Raw genomic sequence first — 21,325 nt, forward strand, 5'->3', positions numbered from 1 at the left:
TTCCTTACTGTCCTTCCTATTCTCCTCCCTCCTCCCTTCCCTTTATCCCCTTTGTCTAATCCAAAGGACTTCTATTCTTCCCCTTCCTACCCTCCCTTGTTTGGGGTTAGCCTCCATTTATCAGAGAGGACAACTGGCCTTGGGTTTTGGGAGGATTGGCGTATTTCACTTAGTATGCTATGCTCTAGTTCCATCCATTTCAAAAATGTCAATATTTTTACCTTCCCTGATTTTCTCCCCTAGGCCTTTAACAAATACAAGAGAGAAGGATTTTGCCTTCAGAATGTCGATAAGGCCCCATTGGCTAAGAGAAGGAAAATGAAAAAGACCAGCACCAGTACAGAGACCCGCAGCAGCTCCAGCGAGAGCTGCCATTCTTCCTCCTCCCATTCCCATGGCAAAACCACACCCACCAAGACCCTGCAGCCCAGCAACCCTGCTGATAGCACTAACCCAGAGAGCCTCTTCCAGTTCTCGGACTGAGAGACCGAAATGTGCATGGTAGGAATGTCCTCCGTGGCCGTGGCACCTTGCTCTCCCTCAGAATGATCCTGAGGTGGTGGTCTGTGCTTTAAAGAATTTGTCCCGTTGGTCTCATTGGAATCTGCTCCTAGTGAATTTTTTCAGGAAAACTGTTTGGTTATCCTTGAACAAGAGCACTGAACAGGGAATGTCACTGTGAATGGAGCATTTGTGATACCCTTAACAACCTAGCATGATACCAGCAGGATGATTCTTGAAAGGGCAAAGGTTTCTGTACCTTTGTTAGGTCCTTGTTAGATGACGCTGCCTACAACGTCAGTCACAGGTTCTCTGATGTCTGCCAACAAGACTTTACGCCTTTCACTAGGCCTGATGGACAAGGTGGGTTTTTAAGAGATTTGTACCCTTTGGATAGTGATTTAGCAGAGCAAGAGGTCTGTTTTCAGAAAAAGATTCTGTAATGAATTTTGTGTGTGGCATATACTTATTTCTTGAGAGAGAATTTTAACTTATTGTTTTTATTTTATGGTTATATATGATAATAACTTGCTATTCATCTTTTTCTAAAAAGTTAAAAAAAAAAAGAAGTTATTAGAACTCAAGGTCCCAAGCCTTGTGTTTGGGAGCACATGAGATGCATGCTAAGCTGTGTATGTTTTTAATTTTGCACTGCCTTTTCCTGGTAATTAATTTTAAAGATCATTGCAAAATATTAAGGTACATGTCCCTTTGTTTTAAGTAATATTGCACTTTATAGAAGAGTGTGAATAAATCAATCTGTTTTATAAAGTGCACTGTTAAAAGCATATGTACTGTATGTTTGCTGGGTTTTTTTCCATTATCTACTTTAAATTTGTCCTCACATCCCTCTTCTGCTTTGTATGCAACAAGTAGAATGGGGTGCTTTGTATAATGTGTCATTAGCCACTTATGCACCAATCTGAGGGAAAACTAAAGGGAAATTTTACTCAACACTGTGCTTCGTATGTGTACACTGTGTTGTGCTACAGTGAGGTATTCCCTCCTGTAGTCAAATATTATGTACATAATATTTTAGAATCATACCTATGACTTGTTTTGAAATTTTTCTGTTGAATTTTAAATCCAGAAAGCATTTTATAAACTTATGCAGAGCACTTTTATTGCTCAAAAGTTCTGAATTCATACAGAAAACAAGTGCTATGCGATGAAGACATTTCATTAAGATTGCTGCATTTTAAAATAGAATTAATTCATTCCCTATGCAAAAAAAATTAAGTGACAGGATTTGTACATTATGTTTTCTTTTAAAGCCATCACATAAAATGCCAGGACTGAGAAAAGTGATCTTTGCTATGTTTACAGAAATCATGCTTAAAAAGATAATGCCCAACATGTTTATTTTATAGTTTTTGTTAATGATAATCTCTTGATCATGGGTTTGGAATTTGGGCATGATATTTATTTATCCCTTTCCTGAGGTAATAGCAGCATTAATTTCAACCAGTTATAAATACTAAAAATATTGCACTCTCTGTATTGGTAGCATATTTATTACTGAATCAATGTGTATACTAATAGCACAGGCAACAAAAATGGCAAATATTAAAATATTTTCAAAAAATTGTATTATCCTGTTCACATTTTTGTCCATGATGGTTTTGGGGAATAACTTTATTATACTTTACACTGGCGCAAATGACTTCATAATTCTCAAGGAGTCAATGAAAGTCTTTGTACTTCTTTCAGTCATTCCTAGTAATGATGGGAAATTTTGTGTGAATTATTAACAAACTATAGCTAATTTATAAAATGTGATGCCATCAGTACATATTTATAATTTTTTAAAATGTTTGTTTATTTTGACCTTGGATATAGTTATATTTGGAAATGTGTAAGTTAGCTCTTCACGTCATCTTTTAAACTATGAATCCTGGTAGAAAATATGAGTTGAAACAGAAACTAAAGGGACTATGTTTACAAAAGAAAATGATCCAGAAAAATGGTTCAACAGCACACCCCAAGACTGATGATGTGGTTGACTCCCTGCAAATGTTGGAATGGACACATTTTCCTCTCATTTCTTCTCTCTACAACTTCTCCTGGAGGACTTGACTGACCCTGAGACCAGCAAAGGTGGGCAGAGTAGGAGGAGGGAGAAAGGATGTGGCTCTCCATTAGCTGAAGAGCTTTCCTCAATCATCCAGAAGGGCTTTGGAAAAGACCTTGGAAAACACACAGCGTGTCCTCTCATCAGGTAGTGACATCCTCCCCTGACTTATCAGTACCCAAAATATGGCATTCCAAGAAGCACAAGTCACTAAGCTCTCCTTTGGTAACATCAAAATTCAAAGGTAAAAAATATTTTATATAAAAGTATACAGTGAAGGACTCTTTTGTGATACTAGGAGTTAAGCAGAAGATCTAAAAAAACCCAAATATATATTAAATTTTCTTTATGACATTAACTGGGAGGATAGAACCAGTCATCTCTTGCCTTCTTCACTACTGTTGTGTTGTATATGACTTAGGCCAGCATACATCCTAAGTCAGATATTTTGTAACTATACATCTAATTCATTGGGAGGCAAGTAAGGAAAGGAAGGTAGGTAATGGAGGAAAGAAATTAAGATCAGTTCCTTGTAATTATCATGCCAGACCTGTGGCTAAATGAGTTAAATTGGCTATTTTGAAATTCACTAATTCTCCCAAGCCCTCTGATCTACTGGGATAGAATATATAATAAGAAACCCACTGATAAGAAATAAGAAACCCACTGATCTACTGGGATAGAACATCAGTCTTCCAAATTAATTTCAACCTGATTGGGAATTGCAGTTCATTTATTTAAAAAAAAACTGCCTTTTAATTTTTTCTTTTAGATTACTGCTAATTTCTTGAATAAGTATGTAAACGACTATATTTTAATTATAAATTATTTTAAAGAATCCTACCAGGATAGATGATTGGTTTGTTGTTGTTGTTTTCCTTTTCAAATGAGGAAATTCTCTTGGTTACTCACTCTATACTCACTTTGTTTTTTGAAGTATGTACTCAGATACATTATTAAAAGTATACAATTTATTATTTACTTATTCACCAGGCCTCCAACTTGCTATTATCATACTTACTAAGAACAAGGTACCTTACAATGTTGAAAATTGCTAAATTATTCCAAATTATTGGCTCTCTCTCTTAGACCACCTGATGACTTTACATGTTCTCTCAGTGACCAATAGCATGAGTAGACAGATGTATGTGGGAACACTTCTCATATTCCTTAAAATCTAAGCAAGTTAAATTTTCATGTACCACTTACATTATGTCAAAATAATTGTCTTATAGATGAATTATCACAACAAGGAAATATCATTTTAACAACAGAGTTTTTAAAATATTTTTTAGTTGTTAATGGACCCTTATTTTTATTTATTTATATGAGGTGCTGAGGATCACACATGCTAGGCAAGCACTACCACTGAGCCACAGCCCAGCCCAACAATGAAAGATCTTAAAATGATGATATTTGGTCTCTTACACCTTCACACCCCAATTTTTCTGGCCTTTACTTAATTACACCCCACATGTACAAAGTAAAATGAATCATACTTTAAAATTCACAAAGCTTTCACTAGAATATCCATTGTCACTTGGTCTGGCACAAAAATGAATGTGGTAAGCTCTAATGAAATTTGGAATTTAAATGAGTCATTGTAAAACTCAAGAATGAAACGGAAAAGACAAGATAAACAGAGGAAGTATGTGTCAAATAGTTTTAAGAATAATGGGCCCAAAGAAAATAGCAGCTACAGCATCATAAAGGTTTTATTCACTGTCTTGTGAAGTAACTTCTCTCTAAATCGAGACATTCTTTAGAGAGAATATTTTCCTTCTGAGTTGTTCTTTAAATCTTGTTTCTGCAGGGAGAAAAGCGTGTTTTCAAGGGAGCATTGTCTTAAGAACTTCTGATGAGTCTCATTTCATTCCTACCTTCAGATCACTTACCTTGGGGCTTTCTGGATAGTTCTTCTGAGCCCTCTTCTTTGTCTGCCCAGCTCTCCCTCCAAATGCTGCTTCTCCTACCCAAGGCTGCTGTCATCCTGCTTCATGAATTTGTGAAGTAAGGTGCCAGTATTTTCACACTCTCCTATGAGACTGAAAGAGTTAAGAAACTCCCAGATGTGTCAAAGTCTCTGCACTAAGGCACAATAGGTGCTGTTGATCGCAGGCCATTTCCTGTCCTCCATCACTTCTGACCATGCGCACCAAGCTAACACTTTGCATTCAGGAGACTTAAGTTAAAAAACGAGATTCTTGGCAGTTCTTCATCCGACTTAATTTTCTTAGTACATTTCTGCTGGGAGAGGGGGAAGAACATTTTGTAATATTTTCCTAGTTAGAATGCTGCTTGGCCAATTGTAAAGCATTAATTATTTCAAATGAGTAAAATTTGTATTTAATACAGCAGCTAGTCTCCACAGCACAGGAGTCTGGGGGATATTGACCATTATTCCATTATTCTTTCCCATTGTGTGACACTTTTGTTTCCATTGTTCTTTTCCTTTGTATATTTTGTCTGATTTTATAAAACGTCTCTGCTTTAAAAAATCCGGTTATTATTGTCCATTCGCACAGTAAGCAATTTTTATCTTTTTATTTGTTTTGAAGTCTTCCTATATTAAAAATGAGAGAGAAGATGATGATGATGATGAAAACAAAGAACAAAGAAATTCCATGACTGAGTAAGAAAACTGAAGTTGTATGAGTGGAATACTGTGGCTTTATTTTCTGACACTTCTCCTTGTAGATAGATTGGAAAAATCAGTGTTCCTCTTGTTTGTTTTAAAATCCAGTTAGGTTGAGGCACTTGACATTTTAACTACAGTTTTATTTTTAACTTCATAAGGGGCTGGTGATGTAAAATGTGCTGTGCTATTCTGGAATGAATATGTGACAGTTATTCTCATTAAGGACCTATGGCTGTGGTAGGTACTGGATTATTCATAATAGTTTATTGAAGGGACTCCACTACTATCTGACTTGCTAAGATTATAAGTGTGTGTAAAAGGAATAATTAAATGTACAGAAATGCCCAATCTTTTATTGAATAATAAGGGAAATAAAAAAACACTGTATCTCACAAAAAGTGCTTTAGTATTAAAGTTTTGAAAAATATCTCTAAAATTCATGCACTGGCATGAATTTTTATTTAAAGAGACTCAACTACATAAACATATAAGGAGAGGAATTTTTAAGATTGGCATTTAAATGTCCAGCTGGTGTACTTCTGTCAAAAATCTTACGTGTCCATACGATATGAAATTGAAACTTGTTGAAAATAATCTAAACTTCAGTGATCTATATAGCTCTTCTTCCACAGCTGTACATAAAGACAAGCATTTGTCTTACTAGAAGACCAGTGGAAGATAAGATGAAAACGTTGTTTTCCTTCTGTTCTGTGTGGGTGGTTATTAAAAATATAGCCCAGCCTCAGAGGAAGGAGCCCGTTCCTCCCCACAGCCTCCGGCTGACTTCTCTGCCTGTTGGTTCCTTGCTCGGTGTGTGTGCTGTTTCTCTTGTTGTTTTTCTCTTTTCCAACTCTAAGTCCATCTTCATTCCTGTATCCCTGCCCTGATATTTTACTCACTGCTTCTTATTGTGTCCATGTACTGCCTAAGATTTCTAGGTTATAGTTAAGATCACTTAAATAAAGACTGGATTGAGACAGAGAAGGAAGTTATTTAACATGTCTCTTTAGGTTTTATAAGGTGGTCCTTTTCTTCCAAGTAGCCTACGGGCTAATTTCTCTTTTCTGTTTCTCTATTGACATGGTCAACAGGACCTGTCCAAGTGGAATACTAAGACTACATGTAGGTAGTGATCATGCTTTTTAAGTTTTCAATGCACATAACGTGAAGTTCACAGGTCGTAAGTGTCCAGCTCAATGAGTTTTCACATGTATATGCATTCATGTCACCATCATGAAGTTCCAGAGGAGGCTCCCAGTCGGTACTCAAACTCTTCTGATTCCGGCTATGTTCTTGACTTTCCTGTAAGGTCTTCTGTTTCTGGTTTTATCAGATCCACATGATGTCCATGAAATATATCTGTGTTGCACCTACTAGCAACAGTAGTCTATTCTTTTAAGCTGTGTAATACTCCATCAGATGAGTTCATCACATTTACTTATCTATTCTACTGTTGATGGACATAAATGGAAATTCTTAATTAGTAGTTCTTAAATATTTTTTTCAATTTGTTTTCTGTTCTCTTTCTTAAGATTACCCCAAACCTTTTCACCATGTTTCAGATTATCTTAGCATTTCCTGTGTTTTCCATCATTATTTCCCTCTGTGCCTCAAAAAAAAAAAAATCCAATAAATCTGACTGACCTGTCTTCTAACTCACTTGTTCTCTGTATTTATTGATACTTTCATACACTCCAAGTCTCTACTGAATTTGCAGTTTTTTTCCTCTAGTTTCTTGAACATATTACAAAATATGATCAAATATGTTTTTCAGAAAAGCCCAAAGTCTGAACTACAGCCAGTGGCTCGTTTCTGTTCCCTCCAGTTTCTCTTGGTTTTAGTCTCTCCCTGATTCCTCGGCATGCTGGCCAACTCTGGCTGCCCACCACGTGTCTTGCATTGAAGATGGCAGAGGCCGTGCATGGTGGTATCTTCCCTGGAAGGTTGTTTTCTCCATCAGGCAGACAAAATTCAGGCCGATCACCGCATCCTCTTGAAGACTCTGACTTTATCAGGGCTTTTGCATATTTTAGTTTCCTTGCTCCTACCTAGCATGTGGCCTCTTTGGGTTCCCAGCTGAAGATCTGCATTATTTTATCAGAGCCACTTCACCTTAGTGGCCCTGAATTCTCCCCTTGGTCTCCTGAGTGCCAAGAGCTGCTAATCCCTCTGCCCAGCTCTTCAGCCTCCCAGCTGCTGTTTTTGCTGGGTTTCTCGGGGTCCCACCTTGGGCACATAGGTTTCGGATCGGATATCGGAGCAGGGCTTTAAAGTTGACTTCCTCGAGGTCTTTTCCTCTGTGGGTCTTGGCCTGTCACATCCTAGCTACTTTCACAGCCACGCTCCAACTTTTCTCTCTTTACCAAGCAGGGTTGCTGCTGTCTGCCAGGTGTCCTTCTCGTGCTGGGAGCTGGCAGTGCCTTCAGAGAAGTAGAAGTCTGGGCTGGGCTGCCCTCGGGGAGCTTCCCAGCGCTTCTGCCTGCATTGGTTTGCTCCCTGCCTGTGAAAGATGTTTTCTGTTTGATTTTGCTTTCAGTTGTTTCCAGGGGGACGGCTGGCCCAGTCACAGGCTACTCTAATTGTACCAAAGCACAAAGCAGTCTCTTTCGGTCATCATTTTCATTTCCCCAGGGTGGCTTCTGGCAGAGATAGCCTGGTTGTCACAAGTCATATCAGAGGCCCCCAAGCCCCTCTCCCATGCCATACATTTGTTCCTTCATTGAACAGTTTTGCACACCTGCTTCATGCCAGATTTTGTTCTAGACACAGGCAATAAGGTAAGGTCAGATCTCTGTGTCCTTGGAACTTATTGCCAACTGTTTATAGAAAGACTAATAATTTCTGAGTTGTACCTTGTAGTAACTAAACACAGACTTTTCCTGTGGGGTTGTGAGAAGGACAGAGACCTTCTACATGATTCTGTCTTCAAACTTCGTATCAGCATTTTTATTCTTTTTAAAAATGTGATAGATTCACCCAGTTCACTGATTACCCACAATACATCTATCTTTGTCTGACCTTTTGAAATCTAAAACATGCTAATCCATATCTGTGAGTCACAGCATCATATAGACAAGAGAAACACATGAAAAACTCTCTTTGAAGCACAGTTATTGTACAATTTGAGTTAAAACTCTAGGAACTAAGTTATGGGAAATCAGGTCTTTCTGTGAGTGCTAATGTGGAGATCTAGTGAAGAATCAGCATACTTCTGGTTTTCCATCAGTGTCCACAGTCTTCCAGAATAACATCACAGTTACCAAGAGAAAATACAACCTAGATACATATCACTATGAAAACACATAGTCAAATCAAGAATTTTATTCCTCCTCTTTGATATTCTTTCCCACTTCAAAAACTTTGTCCAGTGGATCGTTTTTGTACTCCAAAGACAGATTCCAGAGAGTCTGTACTTCTGATTACAGTCTGTTTTCATATGATCAAAGACAGGGATAGAACTAGAGACAGCCATCATACCTGGAAACTGCATGATACTAGAATGCACCAGATCAACCACCCGAGCACCTTTGTTTGGAGTCCTTGGAATTACGGCCCTTTGGGAAGGGCTCAAGAACTCTAGCTAAACTGAAAGAAGCTGGACACAGAAGGCATCATCCCATTCATATAAAGTGTCCAGAACAGGTGAACCCATAGAGAAAGAAAAGACTTGTGGTTTCTACAGGCTGCTAGGAGAGGGAAATGGGGAATGACTGCTTACTGAATACAGGTGACGGGGTTTGGGGGTGATTCAAATGTCTGGAATTACATACTGAAAATCCACTAGTACACTTAAAATGTGTGTTTGTTTGTTTGACATGGGGTGGTGCTGTGTTGCCCAGGCTGTCCTTGAGTTCCTGGGCCCAAGTGATCCTCCTGCCTCAGCCCCCCAAGTAGCTGGGACCACTGTGCTTTCCACCATACCCAGAGTGAGATGATAAACTTCATGGTACATGAATGTCATCTTAACTTTCTAAAAACCATATGCACGAAAAAGAACCACTAGCTAGAAAGAATGCAGTTCTTCTGAGGAAGTCATTTCTATCGTCCTGCTGTTCCAGCCCCCATTCTTTGGCAGCAATTGCATGTGAAGCATGCTTGATATCATGATGGAAAGTCTGTTTCAAGCAGGAATGAAGTTCTTGGGTACAAAATAATTTTGTTTCTTGCAAATAACACCGAGGTTCCAGCTTCACAGAAGGAACCTCCTTTGGGCCATTTTTTTCCCCAATGTTGAGGGTGTGTTCTGATGGTGCCCACATCCAGCTTCTTTTTGCGGCTGTGATCTAAAGGTTAATCCCTTCCTTTGGTTGCATTGTCCTAACAGGACCACTGGGGCTTGTTTTAGACACACTTTTCTTTGGTGAGGCTTTTCTAAAATCTCTCTTATCCCACTTAGATTAACATCCTCTCAGGAGCAGGCCCCTCTGCTCAGCTAACTGAAATATTTTATTTATTCATGAAGTCGTTTGTAGCAGTTATCTTTTAATCAAACAGTACCTTTGAAATACCATAGAATTAATCCTACTCATGATTTCTCCATTTTACTTAAGTCAGAGGCTATATTGTCTCTTCAAGATAGATTTAAAGTATCTTTTTTCCTGAATAGTTTTTATGCATATGCATTGAACACATAAGTTTTATCAACACAAGAATAAATCTTTTTATTCAGTGATTGATGGATAGCTCTATCTCAAATAACTGCCTTTATTCCTGGCAAAAGCAAAGAAGAATTATCCTGGAGAAAAATAATTAGGCTTTGAAAACTTCAGACTGCTTTTATAGCAAATGTAAATAGAATTGTTTCAAACTGCAAATTGCTTTACATAAAACCTTAATCTGGAGGATGTATACTACAGTACAATAAAATCAGTACTTTTTATAATTTTTGAATACCACGTTTTAAAGGCATTTTTTAATAGTAGCTAGTGGTTGAAATTTTTTCCTTAATATGTTTAAACAAAGTGCACCTAAAATTGTAGGAACTCAGATAAGTATTTTGTTGCACTGTTAGTCATAGATCTTTTGGGGGCTGGGAAGTTAAAGATGCATTGTAGTTAAGTCACTATATGTATATCTTTGATTTTGATATATCTTTTTGGTATTTGAGTAAAGTCTATACTGTAAAAATAGTCCAGATTTTTTTTTTAATTTCATTATCCTTGCTTCTAAATCTGATGTCTGGATAACCAAACCCTGCTCACCTAAAAACCCAGAAAGCATTTTTTCTAATGGTGAATACATTGAGCAAAAAAACTTTAATTATTAAAAGTTCTAATTAAATTTTAAATTGTCATTATTTGAGTCATATGTATATTATGAAACCTAAAAGGAACAAATATTGGGGACTATTGGAGTTAACATGTAATCTTTATTATTTAGGCATTTAAAAAATTAGTTTTTGTGCTGGTTTCACATTAAATATTTTGAATGTTTGGTTATAGCAGTTGTAGTAAGAGTTTATTTAGAAATTATTAAGTTATAAATTATAATGTCAAGTCTTCAAGCTTCAAATCAGGCTCCTTGCACTATAATTACTTAAAATTAAGTTACATTAATAGTCTATCTAAATACGTACCTTAATTTGGAGGAAAAATATTATTCTGGTTCTAGTTACATAAGTAGTAGTTCAGTTTTGTGAAACGTGCATATCCATGAGCTGGAGTGTAGACACAAATTTGGGACCTCACAACGTCTAATTAACAAAACCCATTCCTGAAATTTACCGTCTGCCCTCCCAGTGAGCCCCACCTGTGCTGAAGTGCTCTCTGGTACAAATGAGCAGTCAACCAAACGGTATGAGAAATCCACATTAGTTTGTTTTTAAACAAAAGAAATGGGGTAGTCAGGCATGGTGACGCATGACTGTAATCCCAGTGACTGGGGAGGTTGGAACAGGAGAATCGAGTTTGTGAGGCTTTGTCTAAAAGAAAAAGAAAGAAAAAAAAAGAGATAATAATTCAGTCTCATAATATCACCTTGGTTTCCTACAGACCTGGTCTAGCTGTAACAGGTGATGACGTTCCAGAGTTCCAGGATTACAGAATGACAAGCATATTTAGTCCTGTGCTGACATTCTGGGCTTCCTTTCATTGATTGGACTTGCTTTGCAGGCTTGATAATTTTCCTCCCAACAGAGGCTTACTGAAATGTACTTTTGTTTAAAGAGTAAATATTTTTTAAATATTCTTTTAGTATTGGACACGATACCTTTATTTTATTTATTTATTTTTATGTGGTGCTGAGGATCAAACCCAGTGCCTCGCACATGCTAGGCAAGCGCTCTACCGCTGAGCCACAACCCCAGCCCTAAAGATAAATATTTTTAACAATGGAGAAAATAAAACTCTCATGTCTGCCTCTCACGTCACAAACTCTAAATGAACAGTACTCCATGCTGCATGAGACACCTACCATATTAGCAGTATGCAAATGTAATAGGCTGTTTTTCCATTAAATTTAGTACTCCACATTGAAAGTATTTTCACATCGTATCTTTTTTTTTTTTTGGTACCAGGGATTGAACCCAGGGGTGCTTTACAGCTGAGCCACATCCTCAGCACTTATTTTATATCTTTGAGACAGGGGATTGTTAAGTTGCTGAGGCTGACCTCAAGCATGCACTCCTCCTGCCTCTGCCTCCCATGTTTCTGGGATTACAGGCATGTGCCACCACACCTGGCTCAAACCATATCTTACATAGGTGGGTTTCACACAATAGGAGTAAGACATAGGTGTTCACTAACATTATAGGTATTTAAACATTGGAAATTAGTGGTTTGTTTATGAGCTATAGATTTCAGGAACCATTTTAGATGAAATTTCCATTTTACAAAAACATGATATTGCAAAAAGGAGGTTGAAAGGCAGTTTACACTATATTTCTGGAATGACTGCAGATCTGCTGACTCAGCAAATCACTCAGCCTCTCTGTGCCTCTCTTTTTTCATCTGCAAAATGGAGAGAATTATACCTGAGCTTCCCTACCTCACCAGCATACTGAAGGACCAATTAAAGAAGAGGAGGGGCTGGGGATGTGGCTCAGGCAGTAGCGCGCTCGCCTGGCATTCAAGCAGCCCGGGTTCGATCCTCAGCACCACATACAAACAAAGATGTTGTGTCCGCTGAAAACTAAAAAATAAATATTTTTTTTTTAAAATTCTCTCTCTCTATCTCTCTCTCAAAAAAAAAAAAAGGAAAAAAATCATGTGCATTGATCTCAAGCATGAACAGAACATAGAGTTGATACTTAAGGTTGCAGACTTTCTATTATATCGCAATTTAATTTAGTAAGTACTTTTCCCTGGTTCTGTAAGCAAATATTGGCTAGCATTTGAAAGTAGAAACTGAGACTAAAGTAGGTCTAAAATGAGAGTGATCTTTCATATTTATTATAATCAAATGGTATTAGTAAAAATTAATAGTGTATATTGTAGATCTAGGTGTGGGTTTGAAATACTCCATTGCACACAGCTTGTTATTTGAGTCAGATCCATTTATTTGGGGGGGCTACCCGGAAAGCCAGATTAAATCACAGCCAGCAGTGTTTTAGCACATCTGAGTCTTAGAGTTGAGGGGCCTCAGCACTGGCCTAGAGCCGTTTCCTGCGAAGCAGGGCTCCTTCCTGGTGACCTCACCAGCAGGTGCTGTGCAGCCTCTTCCTGAAGAGTTTTGGGAAAGCCGGGGCTGCTGTCTCACCACTTTGAAGGGCACCGTTTGTTCTAGAACTTCCTAAAACTTGGAATTAACCATGTGTTATTTTAGAAGACATAAACATTTTAAATTTGGTTTTCAATGTCAACCTTACTTAAAAGGCTTCGTAAATGTAACATGGTCTGGTTTGGTTTGGTTTTTCTCATAGTTCTCCCCAATGCATAAGTTGTTTTTCCCATTGTCTTAATCTGAAAATATTTTCTTTTTGTGTTTATGATGGCAAAGGGGGAGGGGCGTTTGCTTTTTAAATGGAACAGTCATGACTTTGGCTCTCCCTTACTAAGGCAACTAGATTGGTTACTGTCACTCACTTAATGGTCCTCCAACATGGGCAGAAGCATTTCATTCAGGTCAATGCCTGAGAAGCAATGCTAGCACCTGTGGGGAAGGAATCCAGGTTGGGAGCGCCCTTGGAGAAGGGAGCAAATCTGTTCCCAGAGCACACGAAGGTACCAAAATGACCAGCACGCATAGCTCCTCCTACAGCACTTAGTTCAGGGAGACTGGGGTTCTAGTGCACATCAAATGCTAGGTGAGAAGGCTGGGAAACAATGTTTCGATTGTCCTTTAGAGGAACAGGTATTGGGACATCACCTAGCGTTGGTGTTCAAACTCCACCCATTGTTGGGAAATGATTGTACCTGGTTTTGCTAACTGACCGCCATCAGCATCAACAAGTAAATTACAATAATGTAACACACACTGTGATAACCCTGCCTCCCACTGAAGAGAAGCTGTGCTGACCTTGCTGCTGTCCATGTTACCAGGTAACAGTATTGAGATGAGTCGCCAGAGCCCCTAAACCCTCAGCAGCAATTGCCCATGTGTACCCACCAAATTACCTACTTTAAACCATTTTCTGACCAGTTACATCACCCTCATAGCGGTCCAAGTGACTTGTCAGCTGAAGAATTCCACCCAGAATGAATGTATTTATAGAGAAAAGATCTGTATCCAGCGCCCTTTGTAAAATCTTCAATCATGTGGGTGCATGTTTATTTCTAACCAAAACTTTGTTTCTGATTTCCAAGGGCTAGAGCTGAAGGTGTTTTTATAGCCTTTTGGTTGCTGGTTCTGTTAGTTGCCTGATAAGCAGGAGCTAATTAAAGGTTCCCAAAATATGAAAGGAGCCTCTACGTACTGGGACACAGGGCCGCCTCTGGCGCAGGTTCTCCTGTTAGAATGTGCCTCTGCTCGTCAGTGGGGTAGATGCTCCTGTTGGCAGAAGTCGCTTGCATTGGCCTTTCATTGATGTCCCAGCTCTCTGCCTGGTGTGGTGAGGTTCTTACCCGCCTCCCCCCTTCCTCTCTCCACCCTCCCCCAGTTTTTATTTTTAAAAGCAGTGTTACAAAGTGCATTTCTGTGAGTCCATTGACAGGGCTGTATTATTTTAGATGGCAGTTAGAACAGGTCTTTGACCCCTTTGAAAGCCCTTCAGGGCCAACCTTGACAAAGTCACTCCATGGACATGAATCTTATTTTTATTTGCATGGGCTTTTTTTCAAATCCTTTCTAGAAGAATATGAGACATTCTTACAATATAAGGAATAAAATTGTTCTCACATCAAGGATCAGTCTATTTTGTATCTTCCTCTTATGTGCCATCTGCCATTATCTCTATTAACTCCCCCCTCCCCAAGGCAATGACATGTTTTGCTTGATACCTCCAACATTTAGTAAGTAGTAGCTTTCCTTTACCTGCTTTCCTGAATTCCATATTTATATGCTTTATGAAAGATTTTAAAAGTAGATTGATTCTAACAGGGCTAGAATCATGAAGTATTAAATTATAACGAACTTTTTCCCTCTTCTGAGGTTATTTAGGAGAACTACGTGTAATATGTTTCTTTTGTTGCTGTAGATATGCACTTATTTTAATGTCCTTGAAATGCTTTATTATAATGATAATTGATATGGCCTTTGTTTAAAAGTAAACTATCCCTGATAAATAATAAATTTTTATATTCTATTTATTGAAAATGTCCAGAATTGCACAGCTGCTTGGCTTCAACCGTTACAAAGAGGCATATGCTTTTTCCCTTTGTGGACTTGAAGTTAGTTTACTTCTGGTTCAAGCAAGTCCGCATGAGTTTTATGTGGGCTTTAAAACACCCATGAATGAAAAAGTAAATGTAGGGGACTGGGATTGTGGCTCAGCGGTAGAGCGCTCACCTAGCATGGACGGGACCCAGGTTCGATCCTCAGCACCACATAAAAATAAAGGCATTGTGTTGTGTCCATCTACACCAAAAAAATAAATATTAAAAAAAGTGAATGTATTTTAGAAATGTGATATTTTCTTCTTTGGAGAATTTGGCCAGAGAGCTTTATATATTGGCTTTATTCTTAACAAAGCAGTAAGGGCTTACTTTTTACCAACTTCTGTGTGTGTAAAGATGTACTGTTTGAGCTTTAAGAAAAGAATAAACTTGTCCACGTACAAACACCTGATATCTGACCTGGATTTGTGGGGGATTTCTTGGAGAAGTATGTTGTTGTTGTTGTTTTGGAATTAAGTTGGTTAAAATAAAAAAATACACATCAGTCATTTTACATCTTAGAAGACTGGAGTTCATTGTGCTTGAATCAAGATGGCGGTGGCTGACTGAAGGTGGGACTCGAGGAGGACGCTTGTCTGCTATGCTCTGGAGAGCACCTCAGAGGAGAGGGAAGCCACCCCTTAGGGCATGCTCTGATGGGCTCCTCTAGTTTTCCCCCATCACTCTCCCTGCACCCCTGGAGAAAAGGTCCTGAGCGGAGCAGACGAGAGGGAATACTGGGCCTTCGTTGCCACAGCTCTTGGTGGCCTGCTCCCGGGCTCTGTGGTGAATCCCATCCACCTGATCTTCATTCCTCAGGCCACCCTCCTTCTTTCCCCCAATGGCCACGTATCCCTCACACGTTGTCCTCTGAAGCTTGCCACAGATCCCTCAAGGCTAGCCTCTCTCAGGCTCCCTAAGAAACAGTCACTAATTTATTCTGGAGGCCTCATTAGCTGATGGAATAGCACAGACTCAGGGACTGTGTTAGTAATGTATTGCTGCATAACCCCCCCCCCAAAAAAAAACTTGGTGACTTAAAATGAGAGGCATTTATTATTTCACAATTCCTGTGGGTCATGGATTCGGGAGCAGCTTACCCAGGTGGTTCTGTTAGGTGGTAGCGAGCAATGAGCAATGAGATGCCGGCAAGGTCACAAGTGTTCTTTAACTCAATTTAGGGTCCTTCTTTAAACTACTTTCAAAATAGGCGAGAAAACAAAGGGTGGTAGTTAATTTAGAAAATAAATAGAAGCTAAAGGAGCTAAATGGGAAATATGTCAAGAGAAAATGATTAATGGGACTAGCTCTTGACAGGGTCCCTTGATGTTGACATAAAGCTACGAGTTATGGCTAGAAGTGTCTCCAATTGTCTGGGAAGGAAGGTTATTTAGTGGCGCAGGCGCACTAAGGTAACTTCTGACCAGCAATTGACCCCAGTGCCCCCATTAACATGAGACTGACTTGAATGAATCCCCCCTCCCCTAAATAGGACAGCCACCATGACAGTTCCAGAGAGGACCTACTAAGGTCAAAAACCACCGCCTGATGTGAAGGAAGAGTTGACCATCTGAATGGCAAAGAGTAGAGAAGGTGGTCCCCAGGTCTCCTGGTCAACATCAAACAGTAATAAACTTGGGGACAGCATTTTCTCCTTTGTCATTCTCTGTTTGGAGAAGGCCCACTCTCTCCCTTGAGAGTGCTTTTTGCTTAAGCCTCACTTTATTTATTTTCACCTCACTTTCACTCCTAACAAAGTTCTCTTGCATGACTTTTGGTGTCAGACTTTAAATCTTCTTTCGTCAGAACACAAGAATTGAGGTTTGGAGTGCCAGCTCCCTGCTTTCCTGTGGCATTTCCAGCCCAGAGTCTCACGGCCTGCTGTCGAGATGGAGATGTTGGCCAGGGCTGCCATCCTTTGAATGCTCATCTGAATCTTAGACCTCAGAGACCATAACCTGTACCCATTACATCATCTAGAAGACACCGACCAATTATAACCACACTTAAGGGGAGGAAACTTAGGCTCCATCTTTTATTTTTACTTAACCATTTATTTTTTGGTACTGGGTATTAAACCCAGGAATGCTCTACCACTGAGCTGCATTCCCAGCCCTATTCATCTTATTTTGAGACAGAGTTGGCTAGGTTGCTAGGGCTGACCTCCAACGTTTGATCCTCCTGCCTCAGCCTCCTGAGTCTCTGGGATTATAGGTGTGCACCACTGCACCTGGCAAGGTTCCATTTTTTGAAGAGAGGAGTATGAAAGAATTTATAGATACATCTTAAAAGCCCCACAGGTCCTTACTCCTCCAACTGTGTGATGTAGTTTCTTCATCTCTAAAATGCAAACACGATTCCTTCATGAGTAGTTACGTGGATTCCAGATGATGTGTGACCCTCCTAGCACAACCATATCTGCCAGTGTTTAATGAGCAATGGTGGTTTTTCTATTGGCCCAGAGAGAGGACCTGGGCCAGAGTCTGCTGGCAGTGCCATGAGGATGTGCTCAGGCAGGACAGGGGGAGTGTTGGGGCGGGACAGTCAGCTCAGGGAGCCTCACCTGTCACCACGTCCTGTGCTGCTCCTGGCTGGGCCTGGGAATGTGCAACAGGGCGTCAGTATGAAGTGCCTGCCTTTCGGCTAGAGGCCTCCACTGTTTCTCTGCTTCCTGTCCCAGATGGAATAATGTCCCCAAAGATGTCCACATTGAAATCCCAGAACCTGTGGACATTCCACTTTGTTTGGAGAGAGGACCTTGCAGCTGGGATTAAGGAAAGGCTGTCAAGGCAGAAGGCCATTCGCGATTGATTATCCAGGTGGACTGACGTAGTCACATGGGTCCTTACAAGAGGGAGGCAGGAGCTCAGAGCAGACACTCCTGACTGTGAAGATGGTGGAAGGGACCCCAAGCCTAAGGACAATATGGTGTCTGCAAGTTGGAAGGGGCAAGGAAATGAATCCTCCCCCAAGGACCCTCAGGAAGAAGACCTGCTGCCACCTGACTTGGACCAGTGAGGCTGACTGGACTCTGACTCCCCAGTTCAGAAGACTCCGCCCCAGATGACACAGCCTGGGTGGAACCTAGGCTCCCTCTGCCCGGCACATAGTCAGAGGACTGTCCTCCAGGAGAGGCGGGACACAGGTGTAGCCACCACCACCACCCCCAGGACCCGTACCTATTGCCGAAGCTTCTGGGCCAGTACAGATAGGAGTTAGAAGCTCCCTTCTTACCCCCAGCGCCCCTCCAGGGATGGCACAGGGCACTGAGAACACTGGGCCCTGATTGCCTCACCCCGGCCCCTAGGGCCAAGTTCCATGCGTGTGCCAGAGACAGGCCAAGGAGACCCAAGGTACTGCCCCTTCACCCCTCCAAGCACTCAGCTCCTAGGGCAGAGTTGTCTGTCACTCAGAGGGAAGCATGCCACTGTCCTCAGTCCCCTCAGAAACCAGATTTCATGGTTGCCTAGGATTGGGGGTTTGGGAGAATGGGGATGATAACTACAGAATACAGGGGGGTTTTGTTGTTTTGGTGACAAAAACATTATACATTAGCTGTGATGATAATTGTACATGTCTGTGAATATACTAAGAACCAGTGAATTGTGGGTGAATTGAATGGTATATAAATGATATCTCCAATAAATCTATTTTTAAAATCAAAAGGCATAAATGATGTTGTTTTTAGCCACTAGGTTCGTGGTAACTTGTTGCAGCAACTGCAGGGAAATGTATGCACCCTGTCCCCATCTCTCTCCAGCCCTGACTTGGGCCTTGAGGGACCCTGACCCCATTGCTGGGTGTCCCCTTCACCACACTCTCTTTGCTGTTTTTCTCCTTGGCAATGCATCACATTTGTCAAAGATGTATTTTTTACTTCTCTTGGGGATACAGCTTTACATCACATGCAAATGAATGCAACACAGGGACAGCTCTCAACAGCCAGGGACAATACAAGGCCATCTCCCAGTTCTCCCTGGGGCAGCTGCTTCTCCTTCCCATCTGAGTGGCACACTCAGGGCCAGTGCCGGGATCTTTTCTGGAGACATTTCATCCTGAGCTCCATCAACTAAAAGAAGATTTGGGAAATGAAAGAAATGCGTCCTGCAGCAAAATTGGAGGCCCCAGGTGGCCAGGTGTAAGGCTCTGCCTGCTTCCTGGGTGAGTCTGGGCTCCCTGCAGCGGGGCCTGTACTTATTTGTTTATGTTTTGCATCAGGTTTGAAACTGCAGGATGTTTCTCTAGAGCTCTGTTTAAGCTGCATGAATAGAAAAGAGCAAGGGCATGTTTTCTCAGTAGCGTCCGGGGCTCACTCTCAACTTCCTGCCATCCTGCTGGCACTCAGCTCTGGGTTTCTTTTCTCAGTGGGGATGGAGTACCACTGAGCTATATCCCCAACCCTTTCTATTTTTTATTTTGTAACAGGGTCTCACTACGTGGCAGAGGCTGGCCTTGAACTTGTGATCCTCCTGCCTCAGCCTCCCGAGTAGCTGGGGTCACCTCACCAGGCTCTGACTTCTTATAGATCATAGCCACCCTCCTGCCTCCGGAGTCCTTGCTCTGCACTCTGTTCACATTCTCCTGTCTCTTTGTGGGCCCTCAAATCTCCTGCCCCAGGTGAAGTTTCTTTCACCACAAAGGATTGCCAGGGAACTGTGGGCTCTTGCACAACTCAAGGGGCCATGGCCCAGAGGAAGGGGCAATTGTCATACCCAGGATGACGTGGTGAGGACTCCTGAGTGTGCTTCGGTTCTGACTGAGGCAGATGTGATTCAGAAGTCTCAGAGCCAGCCCCACAGGTTTACAGCTAACCCAGACATGTGCTTGGCTATTTATAAAGAAGTAATCCACAGGGTTAAACCAGGCAATACCCCAGGCCATGGACCGAATTGCCAAGTAGAGGTGTGGGGAGAAGGAGCTAAGCTCGGGCCACTGGTCACCACAGAGGGGTGGCTCTGACTTGCTGCTACCCTTATTACTCATCTACTTTAAAATGTTAGGTCACAAAAGACGCTGAGCCATGTACTCAGATTGAGTCAAGATAATATATGCCGAGCATCCATGGATGTTTCTAGAAAATACTGACCATTTATCCTATCAAACGTGCATAGTCACAGGTGATACAGCTGAGCAAAACCACCAATCAGTACTTTCCAAATTGTGCCCAGTGATATTCTGAGGCTGCAGCTGGTACTGATGTGAACATTAAGAAATCACAGGACACAGCCTGGGGCCACCCCCAGTCCCCCCACTGGTCAGTTTGGCTAAGCCACGAGTGACTAAGAAACAATGTCTGGGCCAGCCTGGCAAGAAGCAGCAATCAGCCTGTGGAGGAAGGTCTGGGGGAAACTCTGTCTTAAAATTTCACCTTTTCAGCAAGTTCAATTCCCGCCCCCCACCCCGCCCCACCCAATATTACATGAGTTCAGGCCACTGGAAGTCAAATCTTCGGGCCCATTTCCTTATCTGTAAAGTAAGGATAATATTATGGCTGCCCTTTGGTCACTTTCTGCAGGCCCTCAGACTGCAGGAGACTGGAAAAATCGCTTGGGGTAAGTCTCTATGGTGTGAAGTTTACATAATATATTTGAGTACTCTAAAATTATAGTAGCTATGAATAGATTGTGATAATTGAGGGACAGTCTGAGGTCACTAATAGAAGCAGCTTAGAGGCAGGGCCTGAGCTGGAAGAACCAGCATGACATGCAGAACGGATGCAGTTGACCTCAGCCAACCTCACAGCTGCACCTCCTTCCCGCTCCAGTGTGGTTCACTAGGATGAGGAAGGGGTGCAGGGGGCCTCAGCTCAGCCTGGAGCAATGGCACACACCTGTGATCCCAGCTTCTCCAGAGGCTGTGGCAAGAGGATCAATCACAAGTTCAAGGCCAGTCTGGGTGACTTAGCAAGACCCTGTCTCAAAGTAAAAAATGAAAAGGACTGGGGATGTAGCTCAGTGGTAGACCACCCCTGGATTTAATCCCCGGTACCAAAAATAAAAAGGGAAAAAAAAATAGTCCTCAGCTCAATATGCAGGGCTTCCCAAATTACTCATGGTGACCCATTTTGGGTGCAACAAATATAGTCAGAGTGATAACAATTATTAGTGATGTTATAACAACTATTCAATATCTTACCAGATCAAACACAGAAATCTGTGTTTAATTTTGTATCACCTTGAATTGCCAGTGATTCATGAGCAAATTGCAAAACTCTGATTTAGAGTTTGGGGCTCTTTAAGGAGGGATTTACACTGGAAGCCCCAACTATTTTCCTGGTGTCTTATTTCTTGAGCTTAGTGAAAACACACAGGCGTTTATCACAGTATTCCTAATACCTTTCCACATGACTGGAATATTTCCTAATGA

General features: G+C 41.1%; 1 protein-coding gene across 7 annotated transcripts in view; it reads left to right on the plus strand.

Annotated features, from left to right (window-relative positions):
• The window catches only part of Rps6ka5 (ribosomal protein S6 kinase A5), a 176,937-nt gene extending 173,384 nt beyond the window's left edge, over positions 1-3,553 (plus strand). For 6 of the 7 annotated variants that reach the window (XM_046440655.2, XM_046440654.2, XM_046440657.2 and 3 more), the window contains one exon: positions 244-3,553. In XM_046440655.2, coding sequence (XP_046296611.1) covers positions 244-483 — 240 coding nt within the window. In that variant the 3' untranslated portion in view covers positions 484-3,553. The remainder of the gene's footprint in view (positions 1-243) is intronic. The other variant, XM_046440656.2, reaches the window with a different exon arrangement.
• The last annotated feature ends 17,772 nt before the right edge of the window (positions 3,554-21,325 follow it).

This window comes from Marmota monax, unplaced genomic scaffold, assembly GCF_021218885.2.
Source record: "Marmota monax isolate L192 unplaced genomic scaffold, Marmota_monax_Labrador192_F-V1.1 WCK01_AAM20220418_F8-fsc00017, whole genome shotgun sequence".
NCBI lineage: Eukaryota > Metazoa > Chordata > Mammalia > Rodentia > Sciuridae > Marmota > Marmota monax.